General features: G+C 42.4%; 1 protein-coding gene across 3 annotated transcripts in view; it reads left to right on the forward strand.

The window, feature by feature from the left end:
* XYLT1 (xylosyltransferase 1) overlaps positions 1-24045 on the forward strand; it is a 194481-nt gene that overhangs the window by 143164 nt on the left and 27272 nt on the right. For all 3 annotated transcript variants that reach the window (XM_086622158.1, XM_086622159.1, XM_086622160.1), the window contains one exon: positions 16064-16144. In XM_086622158.1, coding sequence (XP_086478284.1) covers positions 16064-16144 — 81 coding nt within the window. The remainder of the gene's footprint in view (positions 1-16063; positions 16145-24045) is intronic.

The following is a 24045-nucleotide window of genomic DNA, read 5'->3' on the forward strand; positions in this document are numbered from 1 at the left end:
GCAGGAACCAGGGCTATGCATGTTCTGTGAGAATCAATGTTGTTGCTAAACCTTCATATAGGTGGTATCATGTAGGCACTGAAACTGCCTGGAGGGCTCAAGTCATGTTGCTGGTGGCCGCTACAGAACTATAGCAGAAGGCTGAAACACCCTGATCTTTCTTCTATATGTGAAAATGGTACATGTGGTGTGTCAAGAAATACTAGTGCTGGGCATCATCACAAAGTGCCTGGAGGATCTCTAGCTTTGTGAAGCATTGCAACCCAGGAGGAGAGAGGCAGCCAGGACGTTGCTCCAGGTCACCTCTTGTCTGCTAGGCAGTAGGGCTTGCCAGGGTCAGGAGATCTGCTGGTGACAGACTACCTAACTTAAATTCACATGCCTTTTATATAGTCTTTTCTTGAGTTGAAGTGAACCACTTGTTCTCTTCTGATCTCATGATTAAATAAGACTGTATTGGTTGCAGCTCTGTTAAGCACAACAGTGGGTGGGAACACCTGACTCTCATCCTCCCAGTAGTCTTCTGATCAGCCCCAGTTATATCAGTTAATGGATCTATACAATCCCTTTGTGGTTAACTCGCTCAGACCTCCCCTCTGCCACATGTTTGTGTCCCTCATCCCAGTGCTGCATTCTTCACTGACTTACTCCAAAACAGTCCCAATGAAGAGGAGAGCAGGTCATCAGCTGATGCCAATTGTCAAAATAAGATTATTGCTCAATCCAAATAAAGGTAACAAAATGTGACCTTCTGTTGTTAAAACCAATTAAGTTTCCTTCCATCAACTCTCAGTTCATTATCCTTTTTGCCCCCCAGGCCTTGTTCTTCCATCTTTTCAGGCTTGGTGCAGAATTAATGTTAAATCCTATTAGCCTGACCCCATGTTCTCCATTTTGCCTTCTGGTCCTTTGAATTGATGCACTCTGACAGGTTGATTCAGCAGCTCAGGGATCAAAGGGAGTGGCAGGTCCGTGAGGAGCTTCAGGAAGGGCCTGGTTTACTCTAATTCACTTTGCCTTTAACTGAGGCTTGTGAAAGGGCCTCAGCAGCAGCATCTCACCAGGAGGAGGGAGGGCTCCCAGCTGCATCCCTGGTGCAGAGAGCACCTATGGCCCCTCGGCTGGTGGGGTCCCACCACTCAGTTCTTGGGGTAGCTCTAGTTAGGAGATTGAAGCTCATCACTGGATGAGTGTATATTCCCTTTTGCCTTTTCCTTGGAGGGTGTGGGATGGTAAAATAAAAAAAGTTTCTTTACCCAGATACATCTTTCCCTCTACATCAGAAGGACCATCTGCTCTCAGAGCAATGTGAGACTATGTTGACCACTCTTTGTCTAAGTTTATGCCACAAATTAAACAGGGAGGTGACAAGACCCAGTACTGATATTGAGTGACTAAGGTACACGTTGTGGCCTCTTGGAAGGGGCTTTCCTGCTCCCTTTTCCAGCAGTGGGACAGTGGTCTCAAGATTTCCTGCTGCTTGCAAGCTTAACATGAATGCTTTCCATTTCTTTATTGAGGTGAAGCATTGGGCAGCCACTGTGTTGTGTGGCAGCAGGGAACATGCCTGGTGAGCTTTGCAGAAGACACTGAACCTTTGCATTTGGGAGCACGCCTGCCGTGCTTTCCCTGCGCGGAGCCGGGAGGTGGCCCTGCGAAGGGGCTGTGGCTTCAGCAGCGAGCCGAGTGTGCGGGGAGGAACGTTTTCTCTCGAGTCCTGCAGCGAACCTCTCTTTGGTGTTTTGCCAGACATGTGCCAATCTTGAAAGTGAGGTGAGGAAGATATGATTGAATGGCTCTCGTTTCCTGATATGATGACCAGTGCGGGTGGGGTGAGTCAGGGCCCACGGGGAATGCACCGTGAGAGTGAGAGCAAGTTAAGTTTCAGAAACTAAAAAATGACCAAAAATTTAACCATTAACCTGGAGAAGTGGCACTTTAACAACAGTATCCAGAAAAGCAAAGATTTCTCATGAGTCTTAAGTTGCAAGACTGTCGCAGCTGATTGAGGAACACACAGCCCACAGCGGACCTCAGATCCGAGGTAGGTCTGTCCCCGGCACGCAGCCTGCCTAGCCTGGTGCTTGTACACATATCCTGCATGTGACGTGCATGTATACTGCATGTGACGATGGGGATCCCAGCCCCAGGGTGAGATCTCCCAGGAGGGCAGTGCCGTGCACAGGGCTGCGTTTCTTCACTGATGCCGGAGGGTCTTCGTGCCGGCAGGACAGCAGGATCACACCCCAGGCTGACACACTGTGCGATCTGCAGGCAAAGCTCTGCCACGATGAGTGGGGTGGGGAAGGCAGCGGTGTAAACACTGCTTGTGACTGAGTTCACCTGGAATACTGCGTTCAGCTCTGGAGTCCACAACACAAGAAGGACATGGAGCTACTGGAGCGGGTCCAGAGGAGGGCCATGAAGATGATCCAAGGGCTGGAACACCTCTGCTATGAAGACAGACTGAGAGAGTTGGGGCTGTTCAGCCTGGAGGAGAGAAGGCTCCGGGGTGATCTTATTGCAGCCTTCCAGTACTGGAAGGGGGCCTACAGGAAAGCTGGAGAGGGACTTTTTACAAGGGCGTGTAGTGATAGGACAAGGGGTAATGGATTTAGACTGAAAGAGGGGAGATTTAGATTAGATATAGGAAAAAATTCTTCACTCTGAGGGTGGTGAGGCACTGGAACAGGTTTCCCTGAGAAGTTGTGGATGCCTCATCCCTGGCAGTGTTCAAGGCTAGGTTGGATGAGGCTTTGGGCAACTTGGTGTAGTGGAGGGTGTCCCTGCCCATGGCAGGGGGGTTGGAGCTGGATGATCTTTAAGTTCCCTTCCAACCCTAACCATTCTATGATTCTATGATTCTCAAGGCCTCTTTCTTCCCACTTTCTTGGAAGAAAGTGAGCACTTTTTATTATAATTACCCAATCTAATGAGCAAGTAATTTTTCTTATTGACTTACAGAAATAAAATTTCAGATGGATGCATCTGAATGTATAAGTTAGGGGAAGTGAGTAGTTGCTTTAAATCTATGCTCATATTTAATTTCTTCTCTTTTACACAGATTTCTTGGTAATTTAATTTTAGAGATGGTGAAAAAAATTGCTCAATATAAAATATGCCATGTAAAATGTACATGTTATAAACAAACAAAAAGATCCCATTCAGCCCAATATCTAGATTTTTTTTCTTTTAACCAAAGTCTCACTAATTTGTGTAATGGGCTTGATAATTTCTGCAGCTCACTCCACTTACTTATTTAATCAGTGATTATTGTTTTCATCAAAATGGGATGTATCGTGTGGGCAGATGAGGTTTTACATGAATATGCAACAGCAAACACTGAAAAAACGCAAAGCAGGGAGCATCATTCTGTACTGAATAAAATCCCAGTGCTTTGATAAGTCTAAAAATCTATCATGTTTAGTTTTAATAATTAAATATCATTGGGTATTAGCAGCTGGTTAGGCAACTATTCTACTACTGGGTTTTTTTTAGATACTTTTCAGCAAATGTATTAAGTGGGCTCAGTTCTTTTTGTCAGATAGGATAGTCAAGACTGTCTTAACTCTTTGTAGTGCTGCATCCTTATAAATGATATCCTGCCATTGACAGGAGGATGTCTTGTGTCTTGGTCCATCAAGAGTTTGTGTGTCAGCTTGTTAAACGTGGTAGTTTTCTATATTGATCTCTGCATTGATGCAGTTGATTAGTAATGGAATGGCTTGTTATTGCAATAACAGGTAAAGGCTACTTTGTGAAAAGTAAGTTATCTCAGCAAGTAGATTTCAGCAGCTGTTAGAAGTCACGTAGTAACTGGCAGCAATTACATTTTCTGCCACTCTGACATGTTAATGAATGGGCCTTATGGAAAAAAATGGTTACTCAGGAATTTTTCCTGTGGAGAATTACCTACTATGCAAGGAAAAATAGAGCAGTTCTCAGAGTGATAGGAAGACAGTGCTAATTTTCCTCTATTAGCATGCTATCCACACATGCTAACAACATAACCTTCACTGAGAAACACCACAAAACTTTTGTTACAATTTCCCGTAGCCCATTCCAAGAACACAGAGCCAGGTTTATGGTCTGGCTTACACTAGCGTGAACTGTGTGCACTGCGCTGATTTTGGAGCATTACAGATACGAAAACAGAATGAAATGCAGTCTTTTGCATAGGGCTTTATCAACTGGAAAGAGGACAGCAAAAAAATAAGTATTTTTTCATTGAATAAAGGAATTGCAAGAGGAACTTGTCTCACTGTTGAGGGTACTTAAGAATATTAGTATTTTAAGGAACAAAATAATGGTTAATTTGTGTGCTGCTTTCTTCCAACATGCACCAGGTAGGTCATTGGGCAGAAAGTGCGTTTACCAGTGTTTCTGTCATTCCACAAGTTATTTTTTCTAGTAGGAGAAAACCCTTATTGTCATAAAAGTTGTTAAATAGGAATATGCAGAAAAGAGAGAGAAAATAACACCCAAGACATACAGGTTTTTTTTCCCTTGCGGAATTAAAATTAAGTAAACAACATCATTAAGTTTAGACATTCTGGGCATGAATCCTCTTTAAACATGCATCTCAATGTAAATAGCAACATGTCTTAAAGCTGTGTAGCTAACCTAGTCAGGTAGACTGCTGCTTCCTGCTCACTGTCTGTCAGAATGATCGTTTACGTCAACACTCAACTTCCTTATTGATGGAAATGTAAAATATGATAGACCTTTGACAGTATGATATTAAAATAGTCTTTCCGTGCTGAATTCCCAACAGATAGAGTATGTTCATTAGCGTCATGCTCTGCATTCAATCGCTCCATACAGTCTTAACAGAAAAAGGTTAAAAACCCTGACTTGGACTCATTGATGTCATCCACCAAACTGATGCAGTTTTATCATGAAAATCACAATTTTTTCCATTTATCCTAACCACAGCTACCTTGGAAAGCTGCTGACCAAAGTGTTAATGGCAACTGTTAGTGGAAGGTCAGCTAAAGTGACTAAGGAACATTGACTTCATTGTGCTTTGTCTGAACCCATCTGGCTGCGTGTGACAAGTTTCCCATGGAGTTCTTCGCGGAATATACAAGCTCACCTGCCCCTGCCCGCACTGATGTTTCTCCTCCCTTTGTATCATTAATTTGGAAAGAATTTATTTTGAACCAGAGCACTGACTGTTGTTGGCTTGTCTTCTCAAAGTCTGCCATGTGGCATGGAGGGTAAATATGGACAAGAACCAGTAATTGATTATGCTGCTCAGGGGAGAGTGGAGTTGAGCTGGGCGGTAGTGTTACTGCCGGGGATCCTGGCCCGGCTCCGGAGCGGCAGCTGTGCCCTTTCATGGGCCTCTCCTTGGGCCGGAGTCAGCCCAGGCAAAAGAGACCCAACACACGTGTATGGCTTATCCCTTACATGCCTGTTAACCACAGCAGGGCTGATAATACTTAACCATTGACTCTACCAGAGAACAAAAATTAAAACAGAAGGTTCTGTGTTAGGCTATTTTTTTGGAATTTGCAGATTTATGTTGGTGGGATCAAAATCTGAAAAAGACTGGAAACAAACTATAAATGTGCCAGAGCTAAGATAAACAGACTAAAATATGGCTAGGTGAATTGTTTGTACTCCAGGCTGACAGAGACTGAAGTGCGTATCAGGCAAACGTGGCAGCTGTCTCTCCTAAGTAGGTTTCACAACTTCTTTTTTTTTTTATGCTCATGAGCAGAAAACTCTGCTTGTGAGCATGAAATGCACCAATGCCGAAAGGAAATCTGCTTACTCAAGATTGGCACCTTACTTTAGAAGAGCCAGCTCACGTTTGGAGTTGAGAGAATGCTGAGTAAGCATTGGGTTACTTAGCCAAAATTGCTAAGCGTTTTGGATCAGGCTATAATTTAAAGTGTCTAAACCCCACATTGCTGTATTTTCTCTTCATCAGTCTACATTATTTTAATTTCCAATTGTGAATAATGGGAATGCCGGCAGGGCTTGGTAAACAGTTTTTGCCAGCACTGACAAAAATCAACTTTCTCCCATACATTCAGCTCAACTAAACTGACATCTCTTGTGAATGTGGTGGGAAAAGAATTTTGCTTTACTACCATATATACCTTTAACAAGTTTTCCAGCCCTTATCTAAGTTAGACACACTTCTCTGCCTTTACTTAATAGTATTTGTTGGAAATATGCAATTTTAGGCCTTTTTAGCAAAAGCTATCTGTCAGGCACTCAAGCTCTGGGCTAGCAAGATTAAAAAAAAAGATACTAGTGGTGGTGTGCTGATCATTCATAAACTTAAATAGAGAAATAAATAGGAAATTGTTTAACAAATCAGGGTGAGATGTTTCATTCCTTTCTAGCAAAACGCCTCTGAGTTGAATGCATCAACACCAGGTTATTTAGGGAATAATTCATCCTGTATGTAGCTGATTTTCTTTGATTATTTTCCTGTGTACCAGGTTCTGTGCAGTTGCACATTTGGAAGGAGCTTTGGAAGCTTTTGTTATTCAAGTGTTTTTTTCAGTGCATTCATTGTCGATAAGCATACTTATAATCTACACCTAGCAATTGCAGAAAATTAGATTTATGAAAGGAAAACTACTTTAAATAATCCATTTTATAATTTTACTGTAAAATACATAAGTTGCTTTAGAATTGGGGGAAAAAGAGCTGCATATGACACAGTATTACAGGAGAGTGTTTTTCTTATTTCTTTAGTTTTTATCGCAGCAGTAGGGATGCTCAGAAAATGTCATTGTCACAGACAAATGAGTTCCTTAGATCACTTCAGAGGTACATCTGGGACTGAGGGGATTTTTTAAAAAATGTTTTGTAAACATCAGTGAGTTAAATCTCAAACTGTTGGTGGGTTGTGTGATATAACTGTGGTAGAGATGGACAAACTGTGGTACAGCTGGATTGACCTCCCTGGAAAAGTCTTCTTAAGTGTACTTGTGTGCCTGAGAGATCTAAGATTAGTTGAAGGACAGCCCTCAGCTCTTAATCGTGTGTGTAATCATTGCACATGCTGCTTCCTAACACATGGACCTGTAGGCTCTTAGCCATAAAGGAATTTATGAGAATATAGTGTGAAAGTCGCATCGTTTCAGAAAAGTGTGCTATAGCTAAGCACATGCTGTTAAGTGCTTTACTGGATCAGAGACACAGTGATTGCGCTATAGTATGGTGTGTCTGATAAGATCCTGGGTAATTTAAATGCTTGTGTTGAAATTACACTATAAAATAATTGGAAATTGAGTAAATTACTTTATGCCTAGCAATTAGCTAAAGAAAGTAAAAAGCAACAAGTTAAAAAGTTTTAATGAGTGCATGTGGTGAGTATTTTATTATCATAAAAGCTGTGGGGTTTATTGGCTGATACACGGCTGGAGTTTTTCATTAGCCAAAGGCGTTTCAGGGTTTCATGGGATATAGCTGGAAAACATTCCAAACAAATGAATATTCTATTTTAAAAGAATAATGAGACGTTGAGGGTTTTTATAAACTCTGAAGTTTGCTAAACCAGTATCTCTAATTAGATGAAGAAACTCTCTATAGAGGCTTTGCATCAACGGCTGCGCACATAGCAAATGTTTTAAGCATTTACATATCAAATACTGCTGGCAGCGTTTTGGCTGCAGTCCAGAGCTGTAGATAGTTTTAATCACATTTGTTCATTAATCCTTAGTGGAATTCTCTTATATAGTCTCTTTAGGATTTTCATTTAAGCATGTGCTGCTGCTTTTCAGCAGTGGGCTTGGTTATTTATTTTATGAATGCCATCTGAAGCCTTGAATTTATAGAAAACCGGTTGTGGAGTGGCTCAGGAAGCAGACGATAGAGTATATTTTTTCTCTCAGTAGATCTCCTTTGTACCCAAGCATTTATGTACTCTTACTAGGAAGAGGTTTATTCAGCAGCGTGACATTTAAAGAAGACTTTCACTCTTTTGTGACTATGTTAGTTCTTTTCTTTTCCGTAGGAAACAGACAATAGTTGAATGGCAAGCAGTAATTGAAAGTACAGCAAAGATGATTGTATTGCTAATAAAATGTCTTGAGAGTCATACAACACTGGCAGAGCTGCACTGAGAGTCGCTGCATCCCGTATGATGCCTGATCAGTGCCTGGAGCATCAAAATGCAGAAAGCTAATGCTCTGAAATACACGGGTGCGACTTCCCAGCCCAGATGGCAGCACTGTCGCTGGAGCAGAACTCTCATCTCTCAAGTGCTCCAGCGAGCTGAGCTGCTAAGGCAATAGTTTTCTTCCATTATCTTGTTCCTGTTAAACCTGACTTGAAAGACAAAACAAAACATTTAAGACAACACTGTTGTAAAAGCAGAGGTGTTAACAGTCACCTGAAGCCTTCCACATGCAGTTGGCCTCTGAAATCGTATCTGTCGTTCCCATTTTTATGGTACGTTTTATGACTGATTGCTGTTACGGGAATTGGCTTCTCTGAGAAGTCCCTGCCATGCTAATATTTGTTCCGTGATAGATAGCGAGGGCTAAATATAGCCTTCCCCTTTCTCTGCATTTTTAGATGGCAGAGTGGTTTTTTTTCTTGCTACAGCCAGGGTCAGGTTCCTCTGAGCCTCCTCTAGTTCTAAATTGCCTTTGAGGAGAGAGGAGCAGTTGGGAGCATCAGTGCATATCCGGGGTCCAAAAGCTGAACCCTGCTATGAGAGGATTTTTCCTGTATTGTTGTGCTGCATTTGAGAGGTTGATCATCTTGCTATAAGCATTTCCTTCAGGAAGAGGTCTTGTCAGTTTTTGCTTTTTTCTGCTGAATCATTCCACTCTTGTATCCTGTTGTTAGATTACCCGTGCACACCGTGCACACCCACCCACGTGTGTGCTAGCTGACATGGTGAGAGGGCCAGTACGGATCAGGGTCCCTTACTGGAGTAGGAAGATCCCACCTGGCTTCACTGCCGAGTGCTGCCATGTCCCCAGCAGACACGGGAGCAAAGCTTTCAGAGCGCACTGGGTGCTATGCAGGTGTAGGTGGGAATTTGCAATCATTTTTCCCCATCTCCTGGGTTGTTCTCCTTCCTTCCCACCTCCTCGGCACCTCGTGGTGATGCAGGGCTGCTGGCAGCTGCAGAAGCCGTTGAGCTGATCTGAACACCTGTGCTCCTTCCATTGGAGGGAGAAGGCAGGAGGGCAGAATAGCTCCAGGATAGGAATAGTCAGAGAAGGAAGTCTCTTCTGCCACAGGGATCTTGGCAGCAATGGCATGTGCTAATACTTTACAATAACATATTAAGTAAAATTAATCATTTATTGAAATCAATGAGCTTAATCATAATTATTAGAATTTATTGAAAAGAAGGTAGCAAAATTGAAGGCACTCAGCTCTTCCACTTCCAGGCTCTTGTGTGCACATCTGCAGGTTTAACCATGAAGTAGTATCATGCTTAATTCTGGGTAGATGCATTTGCCCCATAGTTCCATTTTTCTTCTCTGAAGTCTCTTTCTTCTCTAGGGACCTTCTAGAAATAGTTTCTTGGCAAAGAGCTGCTGGGGTCCCTGGGAAAGGGAACTGTGGAGAGGAGCCAAGCGGGTATGGGTGGAAATACCAAAGCTTCAGGCGCTGAGAGAAGTTGTAACGGTTTTGACTTATCTCTTCTGACTATATGTTTGCCGTCATCATCCTTGCTTCAGAGGCCCTTCATTGCCTCTTCAAGCCACATTAGCCTCCTCGCCTTATTCTCCCAAACACTTTCCCCTTTATGTTTGTTATTCTGGGTTTTTTTTATCTGTTCAGATGCTTTCGTGATACTTGCCTACGTCTCCAGCACCCCACACTGCGGCAGAGCCACCGCTATGTTTGCTGACACCACCATTCACCATGGCAAGGGCTAATCCTCTCCTGCGCTCACGTCCCTCTTTGTTGCAGCCATAGGGTCTTGTGCAGTGGCTAGTAGACTTGCCTTTAGATAATGCTAAATTAATCATGATTAATAATTTTACCCATTTTCAGTGTGCTGTTTCCTCACAAGTGGCATGTTCTGTACTAACCTAGGCTGTTTGAGTTGCACCATATAACAGTAGGACTCGATGATCTTCAAGGTCCCTTCCAACCTAAATGTTCTCTGATTCTGTGAAAACGAGCGTACAGCCCAGCGTGGAGCTGGAGCGTGGTGCGTGGTGTCTGGAGCGACCTGCTGCCTGAATCCAGGAGCTGCCCTCAGCCCATGTGCTGGTGTCACAGTGGAGCATCCTCACAGTCACTGCAGTGCAGCTGTTCCAGTTCAGTCCTTCATTACTGTTCTAGGGAATTCAGCCTTTGTCTTTGCAAAATACGGCAAACACACGAAAAACTCAGAGCTGTGGCTGCAGAAGTGTTACCAGCAGGTGCCGGTGTGCGCTCAGTTGCGAGAACTCCCAGGTTCGGTGATTGCTGATCACTGCAGCTAAAAACTATTGTGCACTTAACCTGACTGCAGCAGGATGGTTCGCTGGGGACAAGTTGGGCAACTTGTAGAAGCTCCGATCCTGCTGTTGCCTGTTGTCTCAGTAATGTTGTGTGGTTAACGTAGCAATTGCTTACTGCGATTGTCACAACCTAGGCAGACGCAACATTTCTTTTCTGGGAGTGTGCCAGTAGGCAGGTAATGAAAAGTTCCTTTTGTCCCATGTGTGTAGCAATAAAGCAAGCTGTTAATATTTTTTTTACCTGTCAGGTTAGAAAACGCGTAAGAAAAAAAAACTCTTTCACGCATTGAGATTACAACAGCGGCAAAAACCCTGAAGGCAAAAATCACATTCAAATCAGATTAGTGCTTGGGGAGAGAAACCACCAAGAGGCCAAGATACTGCTGCTTCCAGCAGGCTTTGCCCTTCGCTTCTGGAGAAGTGTGGAAGCAGGACTGAGCGGGTCTGTTTTAAACAATTTTAAAGCCACATTTTAATTGTTTTGCTCTAGCTTTTCATGTTCCAACATTGTAATTTACATTTACAATTTTAAATTACATTGTGTTTTTACATTGTAATTTAAAAGGAGAAGCGGAGTCCACTTCTCAGTGCTGATGCTTGCATGTAAGAGCAGGTGTACAGGAAAAGAGAAGAAAATAATGCCAGAAAATAATGATTAAAAATGGAATTTAGCCTGAGTTCAGCTTAACAGCTGTCCTTAGCCCATGCTTGTGCATGTAATTCAGTATAAGTTCATGACAGACTTTTAAGCTGGGACAATGTGGGGTGTTCCTGGTGAATGAAGTGGTGAGAATGACCTGGCGAGAGCTGGTGCGGTAAAAGCCCTCCCTTCCAGGACACTGCTAATGAAGCAGGGCTGAAGAGAATGAAGTCGCCTATAGAAGTCTAAAGCCCAGTGAGACCATAGGAGAGATTTACATGGATTTCTTTAGATTTTTGTCTCAAACCTTGAGCCAGTAGCAAAAGAATTCTCCAGTAGAAGAGCTGCTTTCCAAGCAGAAACACCGTATATATGCATAACGTCTAAAAACATTTATTTAGCCTTAACTTTCTGATAGATCAGAAATTAAGTGACTAGGAGACAGAGATGATCTGTGTTTTGTATGCAGATGTACTGCAGCCCCTAGCACTTTTCATGAAGTTTGAAACAAGATTGCCCAGTCTGGTCCTTGATAAAAGAAATAGTTTATAAACCCAGTCCAGGGATATACCTGAAATGAGGACATTTTTTGAAGACCTCACTGGTGAGTTCACTTGAAGCAGATGGCAAGCTGAACCTTCCTACCTGTGACCTTGCCCACTGAAGCAGAAAAGAAACCAAAAGAGATTTTTGGCAGTGCTGTTCCTGCCGCAGCATCGTTGTGGGTGGGCTCTGGAGTTTGGGTGGCATTTCAGTTAAGTCAGTGGTTTTTTGGGTTGCAGCAATCTGTGGTGCCCAGGAAGTTTTTCTTACTGTCACTGTTCCCTGTTTTAATCAGCAAAGTCTCACCTGTCTGCAGAGCCGCAGCCTGCGCTGTGCCTGGGCAACCCCCTGGTTCCCAGTCCAGGCTGTGGGGGGGAAGCCCCAGGGTCTAAGCTGAGATAGGCAGACCAACACCAGCGTGTCTGAAATACCCCTGTGGAGAGGGGCACTGGGCTTCTGCCATGCAGGGGGCAGGCCATGCAGTACCCAAGTGGCAGGGTCCAACCCCAGAATCCAACAGAGCTGTTGCTCTTTCCTCTATGTGATTCCTACAGAGAATCAAACTGTCTTGTTTCCATACCTGTGCACTGCCAAAAGTTTCTGAATTTTTGATCTAACTTAGCCAAATTATTATGCAATTGTGTAAGTTTCGACATATGATTAGCCCCATTGAAGTGACTGCTATTCCTTATGTTCTTCAAATTGCCCATACGTTAAAGTATCTTGCTGAATCAAGGACGTTTATATTAGCCTTCGTTATGTTCCAAAAGTAACAATGACTTTTTTCCTCTTCTCAGATTCTCTAAAGACTTTTTAAATCTATTTTCACAGCTGTAAACTAAGGAGATCTCTGCCCTTTGCTTGGATTAGTCACCAGGACTTCGAGGGTTTGCTTAAAACCAGCAAGCCCAGCACTGCCTGTTGCTGTCCGCAGTGTTCCGCTGTGGTTGTGTGCAGGGACGCACTTATACCACTTCCTGGGCAGACGTGCCAGCACCTTCAGACAATGCAAACACAAAGTCAGTGTTGCTCTTCTCAGTTTTCCATTTCAGTCCGCAGTGTATACACTGTATTTCAGTGTTCTGAAATTATTGCAGTGCTCAGCATGTGTATGTGCTTACCAAGTGCCTGGTTAGCCTGCTCACCCCTTGGGACACCTCAGTCCCAGGCCAGGGGCTGCTCATGAGAAAACACTAGTAGCAGACCTTGCTTTGCATTGGCAATATCTTCTGAGTTCCTTTCTTGCTGTAGGACTCGCTTTTCTCCTCCTTAGACCTCTAACTCCAATCTTGACCCTAACCTCAGGCTGAGCCCCAGCCATGTCCTCATGTTAAGCAGTGCCGAGGGTTGAATCACCAGCAGCCCTGAAGCTGCTTTTGCAGCATCCAGAGTCCCTTCACCTCCCCAGCCAAGTGCTCCCATCCTCTGAGCCCAACCCCGCGGGAGGCTTTACTGAGTTTTGCTGTGTGGCATCTCAGCAGGCAGGCACCATGCACCGTCCCTGCTGCCCGTCTACCCTTGCTGCAGAGGGGAGCAGCAGGACTTCATTGAGGTGACCTCAGTAAAGTTCTGGTGGAGATGGACCCCTCTGTCCCAGCTGGCAGACCTGCCCTTGCTTAACACCAAATCTACATCAATGAAGTCAAAAATGGTTTGTTTCCCATCAGTTGTCTTCACTTGTCATCTTCTCATGGAAGCCCTCCCACATGCATGAGCTTTCTCCACGTTTTGAATTCACTGGAGGATTAGTTTCCCATTTCTCTCTGCATGCTGCACGCCTGAAAACTGCACGTTTTCTCTCATCCTCTCTATTCTCACATCATCCTCCCTCCCTACTAACAGCACAGGTAACGAGCTGACTGATCCTTCTCCCTGGTGCCTTGCCCTCTGAGTGAGTTTAATAACAAAAGGAAATAAAAGTGGGAGCTGTGTGGATGCATCCATCAGCTCCAGCCTCACGCATCAACTGTGGAAAGGCTTTTTCCTCCATCAGTATTCATGCTGTGTTACACACTAGGGAAAATGACAGGAATGTAATATGTATATTAGTGTGTTTTAATCAGTAGCATGAACTACTCTCCCTATCGCTATGACTATTTTATTTCCTTCTCAGGAAGGAAATACAAAAAACACGTTGCACTCGTTACTTTCTGTTACACCATGATGGTTAGTAAAAGATTTTCTGCCAGATTTATGCTCAGTGAATTATCCTTGAAATTTGTGGAGCTATAGCAGAATTTAATTTGGCAGTGTGGAGTTGCTCCCAGTGATGTCTTCAGCTGAAAATCTCGGCTTTCCATTGCCTTACTTAGAGAAAAAACAGGCCCATGTCTTCAGTGTTTCTCAGAAGGAGTGCCAGAGGCATTGTAAATAGCTGGTGCCAGAGGCACTGCAATGGTGTAGAGACTCTGCTGCTGCTGTACATGAAGAATTGTGGTAGCAATCTGTGCCAGAGGCGTTTAGGAAATACACCCCTGAAGGCAAAGTCTTCTGAAAGGTGAGGATTTTAGCAACTGCATTAGCATCTATGGCATGTTCAGTACCTTTGATTTTCTTTTTAATGTCATGTAGTGGAATAATTCGGAGGTGATGTGCAGCATCCTCATGATATCGGGGCCAGGAGAAGCAACTTGAATGAAAGCTTAATAGAAATCCAGTGTGCTCCCATGCTGAGCACAGAATTGGTCGACTGCATAAATCTAAATGTCAAATAACTAGAAAGTTTTACCAAATGGAAATGTGATGTTTTATTTCCATGTTGTCAACACATGAAAAGAAGCATACTTTACTGACAAAGAATAAAACTCTTAAGTTCTTTTTTTTTAGAAAAAAAGTATTAAAAGTAGGACCAACATGCCACCAATGTTTTCAAAAAGTGGGAAAATGTAAATTATTAATTATTTTGAGAGCTAAACATTATCTAGGCATTTATAAGCATTATCTAAAAGGTGAGAAGCATTGAAAAGTTTGTATTGCAGCCCTGAGGACAAATACACTTGGTAGAGCACTACTGAATAGGGAAATATAAGTTGATGAGCAATCTAGAAATGATGATGTTCTATTGAATGGTGTGGCTTGTTACTTCGGTTTATCTGATTTTTAGCCTGTAAGGAAATTAAAGCTCCAGCACTTCCAAACCTGGTTATGTTTCTAAAGATCATCTTTGCATGCCAGCTTTTGCCTAGAAATTCACCCAAAGATGTCAGCCATTGAAACCATTTCATGTGGAAGCATTGCTAAGTAAATTCACTAAATGCCTATTCATCCCAGTAAGATGGAGAATCACTGGAGCAGCAAATGTGAAAATCTGCACAGCTTACTATACAGAGAGCAGTTTCCTGAGGTTGCCAAATTGAGATGCAGAGTCTGACCCTGGGAGGTATTAGAACTCACATGAGTGAGCGTAGAAGGAGGGTCTCAGGCTCCTAGAGCCTGGCCGTTCAGGCTGGTTGATAGGCAGATACTTCATTTGGTCCAGACAAAATCCATGAGATTATGAAGATAGTTTACTAGGCTGATAACATTTCCAAGTTGTTGCAGCCTGACCCCAGAAGTTAAATGCATTTTGTACAGGACTCTGGTTTAACTTGGTTTTCTGTGGCTCCTAATAATGAAATGTTTTCGAGGTACAGTGCAATTGTCAGCTGTTTTATCTTTAGTTTTTCTGCCATCAACTCCATTACAGACCATTGCTTAAACAGCTTTGTATCTATGATGTTGTGATTTTGAATGCAACTCAGGAGATGAAGATCTTTTTAATATGATTTATTCAGTTTTCCTAAATATGCTGACCTAGATAAATAGAGAACGTTTTTGCTCCATTGTTAAAAAAATAACAGACCACAAAAGCTGTCAAGCATAAATACATTCTTTGACATGCTAGCTGAAATTTTGAAAATACTGGTGTCAGATTGCCAGTCATACTAATTGGAATTAACCTTCTTAATTCATTTGTTCCTATTAATTATATTAGCATTTTGACATCCAAATTCTCTTGCTTTATGCATTCCAACCTTGGCCTCTTCTCTATTACAAGGATGAAAACAAACAAAATGCCAATAGATACTTAACCAAATTCCCTAGGAAAGATCTAGCAAAGCATGTAAAATGGGACTATCGATGCAGTCATCTCACAGTTGGATTTTCGTGCTTTAAAAGTGCTGAGCAGTATTAGTCAATACATACTCTGCTACAATGCTTAAAACATCTGTCAAGAGTTGATAGGAAATTCGTGAAGATGTAATAAAGCTGTGCTTCTTTCCAAGTACGTTTTCCTGAGTAGAGGAAATTTAGCAGCAGGATGGAAGTTTTTTCAGCAACTGCCTCCTCGAAAGACTCTGTGGATGGTCCTCAAATGAGAACAATAAATATATTAATTGCTATAGACATAATAGTTTTCGCAATGTAATTTGTGCATCTTTTGTTCTTTCTCTTGCAGGACAAATGACCAGCTAGTAGCGTTCCTGTCCAGATACCGTGGTATGAACTTCTTGAAATCACACGGGAGGGACAACGCAAGGTGGGCTGACCCTTTCCTCAGCTTATTTTAGTCACGGCACTGAGAGTTTTTGCATGGCGGGGTCTGCAGCGGGGCCTTGTGCCAGCAGAGCATCTCTGCGAGGTGTGGGAGCCTGTACCAGCCTGCACATGTTAGCAAGGGCGAGGATGGTGGCTGGAGGATTATCATGGTCTTCTACAGTTTTGATGTCTTTGGATCAGTGTCCTTTTTCATCCACCCTGCGCAGGTCTCAGGGAGAAGAGAATGCGCTGGGTTTCCCACAACACATCAGTAGTGCGTACTGGTTTGAGGGAGCAGCAGTGGCCAAACACTATGTTTCCAAAGGTTCAAACAGTCTCTGCAGGTGCAAGATCTTTCCCATCTGATTGCAGTGGTCATCTTTTCCTGTTTATTGATAGTTTTGCTTTTCCACTTTATTGCTAGTTTTGTACTGTAACAGCAGTCTTTCAACAGTTCTGGCAACTCCATATGCTGAGTCCCAGTGGCTTTGCACGTTTTATTCTGCCTGGGTCACCAGGTCGTCTCTTTATTCTGTAAAATGTCAAGCGTACTGTAGGCTGGACTCAGTGTGCGTAGAGAATGTGACACAGAGTTGCATGTTCAGCGCAGCAGGTGGATAGAATAACACGCAGATCTCTCTCACTTCTCGGCTGCTCTTTCTCTTGTCACTAGATTTATCAATTCTGTCATGTTCCTGTTTAAATTAAGTCCTCACGAGCATTCGTCTTGTGCATGCAGAAATTCTATAGCAGGTAGTAAAAAATAATACTATGAGGAATAATATTTAAATCCCAGTCAACAGTTTTCATGAGAGAGTCTCTGGTTTGGGAAATGCAGAGTGTCAGAGTGATTGGCAGGCTCAGCTCTGGCTGGCAATAGTGATCGACAGCAGAGTTAAAACAGAAAAGGGAAGAGAAATGGCCAGGGAAAAGCAGTCAGTCTCTTATGCCTTTTTGCTCCTCTGGTGCACCTGATTTTTCTCAAATTCCCTGAGCTGGCTAAGGAAAATAACTAATGAATTATGACATGCCTGCATCAAGCCGGTTCAAACATGCCAACCTCAGCTGGGTTAGAACAATTTAGATCTATTAAACACACTAATCTGGTATTAATTTAATAATAAAGTGAGCTAACGTGCCACTTCTCTTCCCCTCAGGAATAACAACTCATTTATTAGTTCAGTGGTTCCCTTTGACTGTATAAACAACTAAACACCTTTTAGCCTATTACAGTGTGTCACCATGTTTTTTTTTTTTCTCTGGGATTTCTACCATAAATTCTCTGTGCATCAGGGAGCATAATGTGGGACACCAGTGCAGACTTGCCATCCCTGTCTGCCGTGGTTGTGTAGTCCCAGAGTCCCATAAGCCCTCCCACTGCTGACCACTGGATGAATGGATCCTTTCACATGGCCCCTTGGCAGCTCCCCAAAATTTCTATCAGGGAGATAGAGTGGCTCCCCTCCTCCTGCATAGCCTGGGTAAGTGTAGAGACAGGACTCAAGCCGGCAGCTGCAGAAGCCTCTGAGTAATATTGGTGTTTGGTAAAAATTCATTCAGTTGGTGTCAAAAGCTGATCAAAAAGCAGTTAACCATCTGTTTGTATTGCGAGTGAATTTCCAGCTGTTGAGAGAGAAATTGTATCTAATGCGAAGACCTCTAGCCTGATCTTTCAGTTTTAGTGTTTCAGTAACTCAGTCCTGTCTAAACCATTAAATGTACCGTCTGCCCTCGTCATTTGACACACAATTTCCAATTGACTTTCATTTTATGCCCAAGGTGTGTAAGCTGTGGTCATGCCGGTGAGGTTTCTCTCTGTAGTTAGAATGATTAAATCCTCTGGGCTGAAATAGCTTGTATAAGCATGGGTAGGCGAGACGAGACCAAAGACTCATCTAGGCTGTCACCCCGTGTCCTGTTGCCTACAGATGATGTTCCCAGAGAAGCAGAAGAAGAGGCTGGTGGTGGTGCCTCCTTACAATATTCTCCCAGCTTCCTGTGACCTTTGCTTGGGGAATTTCCACAACCAAATTTGGTGACTTGCTCATTTAAGAGTGAGGGATGATTTTTTTTTTTTTTTTTTATTAATTTTTCCAGTTACTTTTTAAATTTTGTTGTATGCTTTGCCTTATCACAGCCCTGTAGAAGAGAAATATTTCATGGGTGGAATGGTGTGGCCAAGAGCTTAGTAAGGTCTAGAAGAGAAGGAACAGCCTCAAGGTTTGGCAACAAAAATTTTTTTTTTAAAAAAAAAACAGCTTTTGGAAAGCATTTTGGACACAGGCCAGTCTCCAAGTTATTGGGCAATAGGAGAAAACTCCCTTGGGACATCCTATCTCAAAACAGACTGGAACAGGATTTTTTATTTAAAACAGCTGGTTGAAGCCGTGATAAGGGAGAGGACACTGGACTAGACTGACTGCCGCCCTATGTACAATAATAATTTTGCTGTTCCAAGGTGTTTTTCTCAAAACAAGAGAATGAATAATACAGGAGTTCAGCGTTTAAATATCACTGAAGGCAATGTATAACCTGTGCGGCTACTTTTTATTTTAATTTGTGGATGAATAATGGCTCCTAAACAGTAAGCTTTTCAACTGTCTAAGCCTGCTTTGTAAACAACTGGAAACTCTGAATTTTAAGTCATCGTAGTCTTCGGATCATGCAACGGAGAGAGAAAGCTTAGAAGTGCCATCTTAAAACTGAAATGCTTATACAGCTCCATTACAATGTACTTTGCATTCAAGCTGTGTTCACAATCAGTACATGTTTTACTGCCAAATAAGGAGAGAAACCAGGCTTCCTTTTATGGGGTGAAGTTTTCTTTTAGTTATGCCAAAGTCATTAAAAAGTGCATCACTCTGATTTTCCTTTAGTGGCTTCAGAAAAGGGAAGGGACGTGAAAATGACTCCTTAGCTGGAGAAGCATTATTTCCTTAGAGAGCTGGATGTATGAAATGAAATTACATACAGTGGCTGGAGTTGTTACGTAGTACTTAGTGGGCAACACATTTTCTCCTCTTTTCAGTGTCTTGACTATTAAAAGCAAAAGAATAACCCAATAGCTACATAAGCTATTACAGTTTGGAACACCTGGAAGATTTGGGGTTTTGGCAGGAACAGCACCTGGTCGATGTGTTATAAAATATAAAGACGGTCAAATGTGACATCTTCAATGACAGGCAGGAAAAAGAGGTTTTTTTTTTTATAGAAACCTTGCCTCATTTGGGAAGTAGCATAAGTAGTCATTTGGGAAACAGCGTAAGCGTGCTGCGAAAGCTGGATGCTGTTACAGCTCAGAAGAACCTGAGGCTCAGAAGCCGAATACAAACAGCTAAAGAAAAGGCCATTAGAAGTTTGTTATGTATCTGGGTTCTTTTCTTGCATTGTTTTTTTCTCATTCATGCTATTCTTCACAGCTGTGTTGTCCCCTTTCCGGCTCCTGGGTTCTGTATACTTTTAGAGGTGTTGCTGAACTGCAGGACCTTTAGCATCTCAAGCCCATCCCAGTTGTCAGAGGCTGGAGAGACCTTAACTCCCGAAGAGCCAGAGCACGTTCCCAAAATCTCCACCTCTTTCAGCCCGGTTCTGCTGCTGCATATCTGTTTCATCACCCTTTCAGACATGCCTTTGTCCCACCATGGCACATGCTGTTCGTTGGCGTCCTGTTCGTGGGGTTGATGGTGGTTTGGCAGTCGGTTAGAAAATGGATCACACAGTAAACGCTATTGTGTATTGTGGCGTTGATGAATCGCCCAGTAAGTACCCAAATACTAGGAAAAAATTTGATGTATTCCCTGCTGTTGGAATAGTTTAACCACTTAGCTCCCAGTAGCGCTTACCTTGCTGCTCATGGTAAATATTTGGTGGTTCATTTGGCTCAAATTTCCCTCAGCCATACTTTTTTCGTTAATTTTTTTTATACGCTTCAGTGTTCTGAAACACAGGGATGAGGAAGGTCTATTTTTTGCTTCTAAGTAGTTCAGCCCGACAGTTGCATGTGAACTGTAGTGACTGAAATAGCAACATGCATCTTCTGTGAAAAGAGACGGCACTTAAAAATTCTAGACATTACAGCTAACTTTCAAATGTTCCTCGTTGCTTTATGCGAAGTGTTAGGGGAACCATAAAGCCTTTACTGCTTCAGCTTGACAGTTTGCCTCCTTGTAGGGCTTTTATTTCTGCTCAGTTTTGTAAAACAATGCTAAGTTGTCAATGCAAAGGAAAACAAAAATAGGTTGAAGATGACAGGAAGATGCAGTGAAAACAGCCATATGTCTTGGCATGGGACAAAACAGGATGATTTTTCGTCTTAGTGGGGTGTACAAGCAAGATCATCGACCAATTTGGGAAGGTGCAATACGTGGGAAGGTTTGAAGTAGCCATAATTTTTGAGGGCAGTGGAGGGGGGAACATGGGACACGCAGGAATTAGGAAGGAGGTGAAAACTGAGGTACTGGTAATCAGAAATCTGATTGCTATCTAAGAACATTGAGCTCCACACTTCATTTTCAGTGGTATAAATAGTGACATTTGTGTCCTTTCATCCAAGATCCTGTGACATATTTTAAAATAATTATGGCAGGGAACATTCTTCTTAAGTTGAACAGATATTGTTGACCCTGTTTCACTCACAGGTCAATAGCCTGATTTGATAGCATGAAATTCTGTATAGAAGTGACTCACATTTGGCTTCAATCACTTGGAAAGTTTGAATCCCCGTTTCCTTTTCTTTCTCTGATCATCTAGTTTGCTGATCCCAAGATGTTAAGCACAGGAGAAACACCCAGCAAGATGCTATTGTAGTGGACACCTGGGTGTCCTCTGCATGGCATACCCCTTTGCATTGCCTGCAGGCGCTGCAGCAGCTGTGATCTGCTGGCCCTGGTGGAAGAGATAGCATGTGTTGTAGCTGCTCCAGCAGCAGCATCACATAGATGAGATGACTTCAAGCTCAACTGCGCAGGCTCAGCAGTGTTCCCAGGTCAGAAACTGCTCAATTGTGTGGGTCTTGGGAAGAAGAGAAGGTGAGGGGACAAGAAATCTTCTAGAGAAGACGTTTATTGGAGACAAACAGATGGCAAAATGTCAGCTTTCATATCATTGAGTCTGTCTGTGGTGAATTCATCCTACATCTCTGCACACTATTGTCTGCGGTTTTCTCTGTTTTGCTTATTTTATATGAAAAGAAACAAAACCACTTGAATTGTGGCCTTCTTGATCCTGAGAGGAAGCCATTACATTTTCATCCATGTAAAAGCTGTTCCAGTGTTTCTTAAAAGGTATTGTAAGTGCAGAGTGGTGGAAATAAACCCACAGGAAAGTCTTTGGAAGTCCCTCTCGAACCTTGTACTCATGAGGGACTGTACAGAAACGTTGTCAAAACAAGGCAATTCCTAGTAGAGTCATTACTGCAAAAAATAGACTCTGCGAGTTTCCTACATTGAAAACATTCTAGAGTTTTGTGGGTTGGGTTTTTTTTGGACACTTGAAGAGTTTGCTCCCTGACCTGCAACATTAAAATATTGAGAAGCATTAAGGCTTTTTAAGACTTCCTCTGAAAGAGAGATTTTCAGAAGATGGAAAGTTAGATTCTTCCAAACCAGTGGAAGTTAACACCTAAGAAAAGGTGGACAAGAAGAAAGAATCATAAGGAATTTCTTCTAAACATAATGCGAAGATGTGATATGACTAAATGGATATACTGAGAAAATTATATATGAAAGAAACAGACACAAGTTATGTAGAGTATGAGGCATCGATTATAAAGCTTGAAAAATCTAATTATGTCTGTATAGAGGTGGAGTAATGACCAGATAAAATGTGTGTGTTCATCAACTTTCAACAGCATCTTGTGTAGAATACTCTAAATGCCATGGATGTTTGGTTTCCATAAAGATGCCATTGATTGAGAAGGGCCACATTTAACATAATATTTCAAGGTACTTGTAACTTGAAAGAGCCAGTCAAAATACTGTACCATTTTTACTACACTGTAAATGATGTAAACTTTATGTTGTCCAACATTTGTGGCAGCAGACCAGTTGTCTGCCTCAGATTTACTTGCACACTGAGCATAAAACTGTTTAAACATACATTGGAAACAAATGTGGTTAACGTGGACCATCAGAAAATCCTTCCAGCAGAGCTGCCTGGTCTCACGATGACTTGCAGCCCAGCTCCTAGAGACCCACAGAAATTGGAGGAACAAATGTCACTAAGTGCATCATTCAATACTGGCTTATTTTTCGTGGCTCTCTCACCTGTGTTTTCTGCTCTGAATTCAGTCCCTGTCCTCCTGAGGTTGGCGCCCATGTTGTCCTCACCAAGGAGCAGCTGGTGCTCCCGTGGTGTGGGTTTGGCCGCCCCTGCATACACACACCCACCATGCTCTGCTGCTCCACAGGGTCTGGTGCCCTCCTCTGTTGTAGGGCATATAGAGATACGAATGACAAACAATAATCAAGTTTTAAAAGTAAGATTTCCCTCTGTTCCTTGTTAACTTCTGAGCATTTAGCACAGTGGGCAAAGCTACTAAAATACTTTCAGTTTGTGTGCTTACTTACAGTTTGGCTTTTGCATGTGAAATAAGCCCAGTCTGATTGTTAGGATAGTATCGTGTTTGTAGCATTTCTTCAGAGTACAGGAATCAAAGGAAGATAAGAACAACTCAGCCTATGACCTTGTAACATTTGCATTCAGGATGCCACAGTTTAAATACATTGGAAAGCAGGTTACAGGTTTTTTTTTTCTCCCTCTCTTTTCTTCCATCATTTTTGTCTATACTGACGGTTTTTTCATAGCCTTTTGAAACAGCTGGAATTGTGCATTCTGTGCTTTCTGGGTGCTGCCTGTTGTACTGGGAGGAAATCTTCCTCTTCTTGACAGACTAAGTAGGTGCTATCTCTTTTTGACACTGTTCCCCTTTTCAAGCTTCAGCACTGTTTTAGGGGTGGAGGGTCAGCCCTGGAGGCTTTTGGCATGACAAAAACAGGTCTTGGGAAACATAGGGCAAGATCATATCTTTAGAAAAACAGATGTTTATCTGGTACAGTATAGACATTGAGCTTAAACAGCCAATTGTTAATTATTTCAAATTTTTTAAATACTGTGTAACCCTTCATAGAATAGAGTTACTCATGGAAACGGAGTGAAGTCAGGGTAGTGTCGCAGTCAACTGGAAAGTCATCACATATTCCATGGAGGCCACAATTTCTGGCCTGCAGCGGATTGGGAATGAAACTGCTCTGTGCAGGTTTGAGCTTTATGAACTTGCTTATTACAAAGAATTATTCAGTGATCAATTTATGGAGATATTTTGTAGCCTAGAGATTGCTCACAAATTACTTGTTGCAACTGTTACACTCAGGATTGTCAATTACTGTTGTGTGCTTTCTACTTGGTCAGCTAAATTGCAAGTTTTGTTTTATGCTTCTCGATTGATTGGCTCCAGAAAGTGTTTCCACAGTGGCTATGGAAACACTGCTGGCAAGAGCCTCTCGTATTTCTCATCCGTAAAAATATTTACTTGACTTTTCCCACCAAAATTGACTGATGACTTCAAATTTTTGTCTGAAGAGAGTTAAAAGAGGAGCAGATAGAGTCAAAGCAACGTGCAGTTTGTCCACGTACGTTAAGGAGAACATAGACGTGGTGCTAGTGGAGCTCCAAGCTCTGCAGATCCTTGCTTTGATATTGACTTTTGGCTTGTGATGAATTGTTTTGCTGATGTACTGTTAACTTTTATTCATAGTTCTTATTTTTTTATAGTGAGTAATGATGATGAGGTACTGGTAGATGCACCCAGTTAACAGTGAAATGTTCATAGGAGGTTTTCTAGGCAAGAGGCCAGAAACAGGAAACATTGAGGAAGAAAGCTCTTCACCTTAAGAAATATATTTG

Source organism: Tauraco erythrolophus, chromosome 17, assembly GCF_009769465.1.
Source record: "Tauraco erythrolophus isolate bTauEry1 chromosome 17, bTauEry1.pri, whole genome shotgun sequence".
NCBI lineage: Eukaryota > Metazoa > Chordata > Aves > Musophagiformes > Musophagidae > Tauraco > Tauraco erythrolophus.